A 10,679-nucleotide genomic window follows, 5' to 3' on the forward strand; every position below is an offset into this window, starting at 1 on the left:
GGAAAGAAGAATAAAGTAGGAGGGATCGTAGTACCTGATATCAAACTATATTACAAGGTCACTGTAATCAGAAAAGTTTGGTACTGGTCTAAGAAGAGATTCATAGATCAACAGAACAGAATAGAGAACCCAGAAATGAACCCAGAATTAAACCCAAGTCTTTATGGTCAATTAATATTTGACAAAATGGACAGGAGATTAAATGGAGTAAAAATAACCTCTTCAACAAATGGTGATGAGAAATCTGGACAGCTACATGCAAAAAAAAAAAAAAAAGGGAAAGAAACTAGATGGTGACCTTACACCATCCACCAGAACACACTCGAGATTGACAAAAGACTTAAATATAAGTTGTGACACCATAAAATTCCTAGAGGAAAACCCCAGCAGTAAAATTTCAGATATTCCACACAGCAATTCCACCAATATTTCTCCTAGAGCAAGGGAAAAAAAGGAAAGAATAAACAAATGGGAATACATCAAACTAAAAAAGCTTCTGTACAACTAAAGAAAACATCAGCAAAATCAAAACGGTGCAACCATATAGGAAATCATATTTCCCAATGATACCTCAGACAAGGGTTTGATCTCCAAAATATATAAAGAACTCATACGACTCCACATTGGGAAGACAAACAATCCAATTAAAAAATGGGCAAAGAACCTGAACAGAAACTTCTTCAAAGAGGACATACAGAGGGCCCAGAGACATATGGAAATGATTCTCAATGTCACCAGCCATCAGAGAGATGCAAATTAAAACCACAATGAGATACCAGCTCACAGTGGTCAGAATGGCCATCATAAACAAATCAACAAACAAGTGTTGGAGAGTGTGTGGAGGAAAGGGAACCCTAGTGCACTATTGGTGGGAATGCAGACTGGTACAGCCACTGTGGAAAATAGTAATGAATTGTCTCAAAAACCTGCACATGGAACTGCCTTTTGACTCAGCAATTCCACTGCTGGGATTATACTCTAAGTATCCTGAAACAACAATTCCAAAGAACCTATGAACCCCAATGTTCATAGCCATACAATTTATAATAGCCAAGTGCTGGAAACAACCTAAGTACCCATCAGTAAATGAGTGGATCAAAATACTATGGTACAATTTACACAATGAAATTCTATACAGCAGGGAGAAAGAAGGAGCTCCTATGCTTTGCAATACTGTGGATGGAACTGGGGAGCATTATGCTTAGTGAAATAAGCCAGGCAGTGAGGGACAAATACCATATGGTCTCACCTTTAACTGGAACGTAATCAACAAAAGAAAAAAGTAAACAAAATATAAATGGAGATATTGAAATTAAGCACATTCTAACAATAGCCAGAGGGGAGGTTAGAAAACCGTCATACATTTACATGATGGAATACTATGCAGCAGAGAAAGAAAGAAGAAACTCCTACATTTCACGACAGCGTGAATGGGACTGGGGAGTATTATGCTAAGTGAAATAAGCCAGCTGGTGAAAGACAAGTACCATATGATCTCACCTACAAGAGGAACCTAGTAAAACAAACAAACAAACAAGCAGAATAGAACCACAGGTGTGGAAACAAGGAACAGACTGACGGTGACCAGAGGGGAGGTGGGAAGGGAGAAACAGGAGAAAGGGGAAGGGACTAGTCTAGGAACATGTATAAATGACCCATGGACATGGACAACAGGGTGGTGATTGACTTTGAGGGGATGGGGCCTTGTAAAGCAACAGGGGAAAAATTGGGACAACTGTAATAGAACAACAATAAAATAGAAAAAGAAAAGGAAAAATAAAAACAAAGAAACACTAATATCAAAGTTAAGATTCTGATGAAAAGGCAATTTTGGAAGCAGAGTGAAATACACAATTCGAACTTCAGAGGTCAGAACTCCAGTCAGGTAGAAAGGTGGTAGAGGGCAGTTTGAAGTATGTATGCATTTATTTATCCACCAGTGGTCCTGCCTCCCCTGACAAGCCTTGCACACTCCCCATTCCAGCCTCTACTGCCCTGAATTTAGAATCTAGCTGCAGTCCTACACACATCTAACTAGCTTGGAAATGAATAGAATCTAAACTTCCTGACCCTTATCTCAGTTTTCTATCACCCCATGTGACCCTAAATTCACCCAAGAGGATTCCATAAATGAACTAGGGTCCAAATCAAAGAAATACATTGAACTTAGTTAGGAAACTGAGAATGTCCTTCAAATGCCAATTGGCATTGCCTTTGGCATAACAAAGAAGTTAAAACATAATTAAGATCTGAAGGCTGATTACAGGAATGTATGATTATTTTTATTATTTTTCCTCTTTCCATCTTTGCGATAGGATATGATCAACCTCTGCCATGCTCTGTTGCTTAGTAGCAGACAGTCAGAGTTTTAATTATATACTAAAATAAGCTAAAGAATAGAAAACTGCTTTATGTCTAACACGCATATATCAAGAAAGGCATGTGACAGCATCTAAATTGCTTTAGTGCCTGATAAAGAGTGTCTCCGGTAGGGCTGTCATCAAAAGATCATGAATAGAGTAGGAAAGTATTATTAATAAAACTGCTACTCTATTTATATGTCCTCCATTGTTTGTTATTCCTTGTTAGAAGTTGGAAATGAATTTTTATCTACCACTAATTTCATCAGTTTTTTTTTGTCAGAGAAAAAAATAAAAGAAAAACTTTTGTCATTTCTACTGCCAACCCTAGTCCTCCAAATAGAATTCTTTTCACTCCACCAGATCTGCAATTCCAAAAATATTATATCTCATAATGAAAAATTATAGAATTAGTTCATTCATTCTTTCAATATCCAACAGAACTATGTTCTGGCAGCATACCCCAGAGGCATCCTCTACCCTCATAGAGATGGGAAGGAAAGACAATAAATAGGTAAAACATTGAAAAGATAATTACAAACCATAATAAGTGTTATAAAAGAAATAGAGTGTATTGGGCTGCTGTGACGATCACTTCACTGGGGCAGTCTCTGCATATCTTGGGGTGATAGACCTGCTGCCTTTGATTGGCCTCAGTGTTCATACCTCCAGAAAGAAACAGGACCTTGATAAGCTCTATGAAGTCCAAAACTCAGCAGATTATGAACCAGTTTGGCCCCTCAGCCCCAATCAACCTCTCTGATTTTTCACACATAAAACCAGAACCAGCCCACACACCTCCACAAGGTTCCATGACCAAGAGCACTACAGTAGTTAAGATACCAGGCACTCCTGTGTCAGGAGTGTGTCTCAGCCCCGAAAACAATCAGGTATTGACCAAGAGGGAATTACAAGACTTAGTGAGAGAAGAGGATCCTAATGAACAACTGGATGAAGACGTTGAGGAGATGCTACCGCAGGCTGCTGATGATTTTATTGATAGTGTGGTGACAGCAGCCTACCAGCTTGCTTGGCATCGCAAGTCCAGCACTCTGGAGATGAAGGATGTACAGATGCACCTAGAGTGCCAGTGAAACAGGTGGATCCCAGGACTTGGCTCTGAAGAAATTCAACCCTACAAAAAAGCTTGCACCACAGAAACTCACAAACAGAGAATGGCATTGATCTGGAAAACAACCAAGAAATATCACATTGAAAGGTTAGGGAATGGACAACAAGGTATTTGGAAATACTTGAGCTGACCCCTGAGCCATCTCAGCCCTGGATTTTTAAAATGCTTTACAGAGAAATATATATTTTTTTATTAATAGTACAGTAACATCTATAATGACTAAGAGGATCTGCCAAAAGAATAAAGCCTCTTATCCTTACTTTGGTCTCTTTTCCCTGCTGTCTCAAAGAGGAGCAATGTATCTTCAAGAGAAGATTTTATTTATGGCTTACTATGTAAGTGATTAAATATGGGACAAAGCAGTATGGTCTTGTTTGGTGAGACAGTATTAGCACGGTTTGTAGGTGTTTTTGTTTCCTTCTCTTTTCCATTTTTCCCTGTACTTTGTAATATCAGTGTTTATATGACTATGATTTTCATTTGTTTTTCCAGAATAAACAGGTTATTAATAAAAAAAATAGAGTATATTATTTAGGATTAGGTTTAGCTCTAAGTGACAGAAGATTCAACATCATTTGGCTTCTTTTTTTAATTGTCACCTGAGGACATAATTATTGATTTTTTAGAGGGGAAGGAAGGGTGAAACAGAGGGAGAGAAACATCAATGTTGAGAGAGAAACATTGATTGTCTCATGCACACCTTGACCCAGGATGAAACTCGTAACCTAGGTATATGCCATGGTTAGGAATCAAACCGGCAAACTTCTGGTTTATGGAACGACACTCTAACCAACTGAGCCACACCAGTCAGGGTCAAAATCATTTGGCTTTAACCAAGGTTGTGATTCAGCCAGTATGCATAGGACTAGCTACAACAATCTTTTAACACTGGCATCTGTTCAGATTGATCAGTGCTCTATACTCTTTGGTTGTTTTAGGTTCATATGTCGAACAAGTTGCTGTATATGTTGAATATTGATTGTGGCTTAAAAAGTTCATTTCTCTCTTTTTCTCACATTAAAGAAAGCTCTTCAGAATGGATAAGGCAGCTTCATGAATTCATTAAGGACCCAGATTTGTTTTTCTCCATTCTCAACACCTGGTTTCCACCTCATGGTCCAAGATGACTGCTTGGGTTCCAGCCATTACACCTTCAAGAAAGACTAAGGTGACCAGAAAGCCATACTTTCTCCCCTTAAGGATAGTTCAGTGTTTATCTCGACAGCTAGAACACAGCCCTTGGCAGCAAGAGAAGCTGGAATATGTAGCCTTCATTGTAGGTGATCATATGCCCACCTGGAAATTACAGTCATTCTATTACTAGGAGAAAAGGTAGAAGAGATAGAAAGATGGGTAGTAGACATTGCCAAATGGGGTGATGTGATAGAGAGTAACTGACAGAGAGGCAGCTGCTTTAAATTGGGTAGTCAAAGGCCTTCTGAAGAGGTAACAACAGCTAAGCTGAGGCCTAAAGGATGCAGGTGAGCTTGCCACATGAACTGGAGGAAGAGGATTCCAGGCAGAAAGAGTGTCTTATTTCAAAATAGATTGACTTCTGCTCACAGAATGATTTTGATTTCATTTTATAGTTTTCCTGGGCTAGATGATAATCTGTTTTCTTCATTAATTCTTAGTTCTCCAAATCTCTAAGCACATTATATTATATAAATTTTTGATTTATTGAAAAAGTTAACTACTGTCACTCTGTAATTTTGAATATAGTAGGAAGATGGTTGAGGATGTATATAGTAGCAAAATACTATTTGATATATTAGTTAAGGGGGTGTCTATGGGGGATAGCCCAGCCAAATAAAGTGTGCATCTAGTATGTCTTAGAAACCTCCCTGAGAGGTGTGAATAACATGCTAGATTCAAACAAAACTACTTACAAACTAGGGTATTAAATCACAACAATGACATAATTTGGTTTGGTGTTCACTGGAGTAGAATCGTTTGTATGGAACTAATGTGACATTTTGTGTGACTGTCATATTAGTTACGCATTTGTTAACTGATTTTTGTGGGCGCCAGAATATGGTTCATTGGAATAAACAGAAGAGACTTGTGGCCTAAACCTCTAAAGGGGAATTTGCCTTCGTCGAGACTTCCCATACTGTAATTAAGTTGACATTATATCCAGAGCATTTTCTTAATAAATATCTTACACTGACATCAAACAAAAGAAAGAATTAGTAATACTATTTATTTCTGCAGGTTTTATGTGAACAAGGTCATTATATAAGGTAAGCAGTTTTTGCCTAAATATATCATGCAATGCCACACGCACTACTACAGAATACAGAGATCATGTGCATGTACATGTGTTTCAAGCCATTCTCTTGAGTCTGTTGACAAACCACAGAAGAGGTGAACTGTCCCAGAGATCATTATATGTTTCGATGAAGAAGCTCTAAGAATATACTTTTTGTAAACTGATCATATTTCCCACACATTTGTATGTCTAGCTATGAACATAAGACCTAATCTATGGGACCAAGAAATCCTGTCTGCCCTAAAACTGTTAGAAGGTGAGCTTCATTTTCAAGAGCAAAGACTATGTCCTTTTTATCTCTGTAACCCCTATACCTAAAACAATGTTTGACATACAGTAGTTGCTCAGTAAGATTTAAATGAATGAATGGTCACACCAGTTAGAATGGCCATCATAACCAAACCAACAAACAACAAGTGCTGGCAAGGCTGTGGAGAAAAGGAAAACCTAGTGCACTGTTGGTGGGAATGCAGACTGGTGCAGCCACTGGGGAAAACAGTATTGAACTTCCTCAAAAAACTAAAAATGGAACTGCCTTTTGACCTGGCAATTCCACTGCTGGGATTATACCCTAAGAATCCTGAAACACCAATTCCAAAGAATCTATGCACCCCAATGTTCATAGCAGCACAATTTACAATAGTCAAGTGTTGGAAGCAACATAAGTGCCCATCAGCAAATGAGTGGATCAAAAAACTATGTCACTTACACAATGGAATACTATGCAGCAGAAAGAAAGAAGGAGCTCCTACCCTTTGTGACAGCATGGATGGATCTGGAGAGCATTATGCCAAGTGAAGTAAGCCAGGCTATGAAAGACAAATACCATATGATCTCACCTATAAGTGTAACCTAATCAATAGCAACAACAAAAAAAGCAAGCAAAATATAACCAGAGACATTGAAATAAAGAACAAATTGACAGGAACCAGAGGGGAGGAGGGAGAGGAATAATGGGGGGAATAGGAGAAGGGTCATGAAGGAAAATAGGAGAAGGGTTGTACAAGGGTTGCCCTGTATAAAGGACACATAGGCAAAGCCAAAAGGGGGCAGGATCAAGGGTAGGAGGCAAGGAGGAACGGAGCATAGGGGAGTAGTGTGGGGAAAATGGAGACAACTGTACTTGAACAGTAAAATATTTAAAAAAATAAACAAATGAGTGAGTGGTAACTTCATTCATAACAGTTTCCACTTACTCAACAGCTCTTTAAGTCTCTATCAATGCCTTTGACAGAAACCCTATATATAACAAAATTCCAAGACAAGAGAAATCAGAACTGATTATGAAAAAACCAAAGCCATGTCATATTATTTTTAAATTAAATTATTGGGGTGACATTGGTTAATAGGATCATATGGGTTTCAAGTGTACATTTCTATGACACGTGATTGGTATATTACATTGTGTGCCCACCACCCAAAGTTAAATCATCTTCTGTCACCATATTATTAGCCCCCTTTACCCTTTATTGTCCCCCATCCCTTCCCTCTTGTAACTACCATGCTATTGTCTGTCTGTGTTTATGAGTTTCAGTTTTATATCCTACATATGAGTGATATGACATCATTTGTGGGTTTTTCTGACTGATTTATTTACACTTAGCATGATGTTCTCAGTGTCCATCCATGTTGTTGCACGTGGTAGTATTACACGTTTTCTCATGGCTGAGTAGTATTCCATTGTATATATGTAGCACATCTTCTTTATTCAATCATCTAACGAAGGATACTTTGGTTGTTTCCATGTCTTGGCCACTATGAATAATGCTGAATGAACACAGGGGTGAATATATCTTTGTGAATAAATGTTTTAAAAATTTGGAGTAGATATCCAGAACAGGGGTAGAGTCATATGGTAACTGTGTTCTTAATTTTTAAAGAATCCTTCATACTGTTGTCCACAGTGACTACCAGTTTACATTCCCACCAGCAGTGAATGAGGGCTCTTTTATTCCCCACAGCCTCTCTAACACTTGTTATTAATTGTCTTCATGATAACAGCCATTCTAACAGGTGTGAGGTGGTATTTCATTGTAGTTTTGATTTGCATTTCCCTAAAGGCTTGTAAAGTTGAGCATCTTTTCATATATATGTTGGCCATTTGTATGTCTTCTTGGAAGCAGTGTCTGTTCAGTTCCTCTGCTCATTGTTTTTTATCTATACCCAAGAATACATATTTTATTATTGATATTAGAGAGAGAGGAAGGGAGAGAGAGAGACAGAGAGAGAGAGAGAGAAGAAGCATCTCTCAGGTGCCTCCTGTAAATGCTCTGACCTACTGGGGATCAAACTTGCAATCTAGGCTTGTGCCCTGACTAGGAATCCAATGCACACCTTTTGGTATGTGGGACAATGCTTTAACCATCCAAGTCACCTGGCCGAAGCTCCACTGCCCATTTTTTAATTGGTTTGTTTGTTTGTTTGGCATTGAGTTGTATGAGTCCTTTATATATTTGCATATTAACCCCTTGTTGGAGCTGTTGTTTGCAAGTATCATCTCCCATTTGATTGGTTGCCTTCTTGTTTTGTTGTCAGTTTCTTTTTCGTATGGACGCTTTTCAGTTTAATATAATCCAGTTCGTTTATTTTTGCCTTTACTTTCCTTACCTTTGGAGTCAAATTCATAAAATGTTCTCTACAATCAAGGTCCATAAGTTTAATATCTATGTTTTTGTCTATGTAATTTATTGTTTCAGATCTTATATTGAGGTCTTTGATCCATTTTGAATTAATTTTGTACATGGGGATAAACCATAATCTAGTTTTATTCTTTTGCATGTGGCTTTCCAATGTTCTCAGCACCATTTATTAAAGAGGATTTCTTCTCCATTGTGTGTTTTTGGCTCCATTATCAAAAATTGTTTTCCTACTTTTTCACAATTGGTTTGTCGCCAGAACACAGGTGTCAAGAAAACCACCAATAAATCAAAGCCAAAATGGAAAAGGAAAGGACTCACATCAACATTGTGGTCATTGGACATGTAAATTTCAGCAAGCCTACCACTACTGGCCATTTGATCTACAGATGTGGTGGAATCGACAAAAGAACCATTGAAAAATTTGAGACGGAGACTGCTGAGATGGGGAAGCTCCTTCAAGTATGCCTGGGTCTTGGATAAACTGAAAGCTGAATGTGAGTGTGGTACCACCATTGATATCTCCCTGTGGAAATTCGAAACCAGCAAGTATTATGTGACCATCATTGATGCCCCAGGACACAGAGACTTTATCAAGAACATGATTATAGGGACATCTCAGGCTGACTGTGCTGTCCTGATTGTTGCTGCTGGTGTTGGTGAGTTTGAAGCAGGTATCTCCAAGAATGGGCAGACCCATGAGCATGCCCTTCTGGCTTATACACTGGGTGTGAAACAGCTGATTATTGGTGTTAACAAAACAGATTCCACTGAGTCACCCTACAGCCATAAGAGATATGAGGGAATTGTTAAAAAAGTCAGCACCTACATTAAGAAAATTGGCTACAACCCTAACACAGTAGCATTTGTGCCAATTTCTGATTGGAATGGCAACAGCATGCTGGAGCCAAGTGCTAGCATGCCTTGGTTCAAGGGATGGGAAGTCACCCGTAAAGATGGCAGTGCCAGTGCTACCACACTGCTTGAAACTCTGGATTGCGTCCTGCCACCAACTCATCCAAATGACAAGCCCCTGTGTCAGCCCCTCCAGGATGTCTATAAAATTGGTGGCATTGGTACTATCCCTGTGGGCTGATTGGAGACTGGTGTTCTCAAACCTGGCATGGTGGTCACCTTTGCTACAGTCAACATTACAACTGAAGTAAAATATGTTGAAATGCACCATGAAGCTTTGAGTGAAGCTCTTCCTGGGGACGATGTGGGCTTCAATGTCAAGAATGTGTCTGTCAAAGATGTTTGTCATGGCAATGTGGTTGGTGACAGCAAAAACGATCAAAAACAGAAGCTGCTGGCTTTTACAGCTCAGGTGATTATCCTCAACTAGGGAACTGTTCAGAGTGGCATGGGGAATGTAACCCAGCCCCTGATTTGGAAACCAATAGGGAGTGAGGTCGGCACCCAGGACCCATGCCCTTAGACAGGTTTTCCTGTGGGGAATCAGGCCTGCATTGTACCTAGGCTGCTTTGAGGCTTGCCTTTTGCTGAAACTCCCTCACCCTGAATTGAGGCAGCAAATGTTTACTGCATATCTTTAAAGTAACTTCCTAAAATCTGAGCTAAATATCCCAAGGATGAGCATAACCAGTTAAACCACTTTTCTCTTTGCATTTGCAAATATCCTTCTTCTTTGATGTAATTAGCAACACCCTCTCCTTTGTTTTCTGTAAAAGGTAACCACCTAAAGCAAATCTGTACATAATAAATGAGGACCATCCTCGATGTAATGTACCCAGAAAAACAATAAAAGCCTGTCCAGGCAGAGGTTAGGGCCCTCTCTCACTCAGAGAGTCGCTGTGCTATCCCTTTTTCTCCACAGGACTTCTGTAGTCTGTGTGAATTTGTTCAGCGCATCCACAACACACAGACCCCACGGGCCAGAGTCTGCATCACTCAACCAACCAGGCCAAATCAATGCTGGCTATGCACCTGTGCTGGATTGTCACACAGTTCATATTGCTTGCAAAATTGCTGAGCTGAAGAAGATTGATTGTCGCTCTTGGAAAAAGCTGGAACATGGCCCAAAGTTTTTGAAATCTGGTGGTGCTGCCATTGTTGATATAGTTCCTGGCAAGCCCATGTGTGTTGAGAGCTTCTCTGACCATCCTCCTCTGGGCTGCTTTGTTGTTTGTGACATGAGACAGACAGTTGCTGTTGGTGTCATCGAAGCAGTGGACAAGAAGGCAGCCGGAGCTGGCAAAGTCACCAAGTCTGCCCAGAAAGCTCAGAAGGCTAAATGAATATTACCCCCAACACCTGCC

General features: G+C 39.5%; 1 protein-coding gene and 1 pseudogene across 1 annotated transcript; both read left to right on the plus strand.

Annotated features, from left to right (window-relative positions):
* Nucleotides 1–3,009: 3,009 nt before the first annotated feature.
* Nucleotides 3,010–3,622, plus strand: LOC112301098 (transcription initiation factor TFIID subunit 12 pseudogene; annotated as a pseudogene).
* Nucleotides 3,623–8,700: 5,078 nt separating this feature from the next.
* Nucleotides 8,701–10,679, plus strand: LOC112301255 (elongation factor 1-alpha 1-like). Its single transcript, XM_053929739.1, is given in 3 exon segments — nucleotides 8,701–8,852; nucleotides 8,854–9,727; nucleotides 10,302–10,679. Coding segments are annotated over 3 exon segments (1,383 nt in total). The 3' UTR covers nucleotides 10,659–10,679.

The sequence above is a fragment of the Desmodus rotundus genome, chromosome 8 (genome assembly GCF_022682495.2).
Source record: "Desmodus rotundus isolate HL8 chromosome 8, HLdesRot8A.1, whole genome shotgun sequence".
Classification (NCBI taxonomy): domain Eukaryota; kingdom Metazoa; phylum Chordata; class Mammalia; order Chiroptera; family Phyllostomidae; genus Desmodus; species Desmodus rotundus.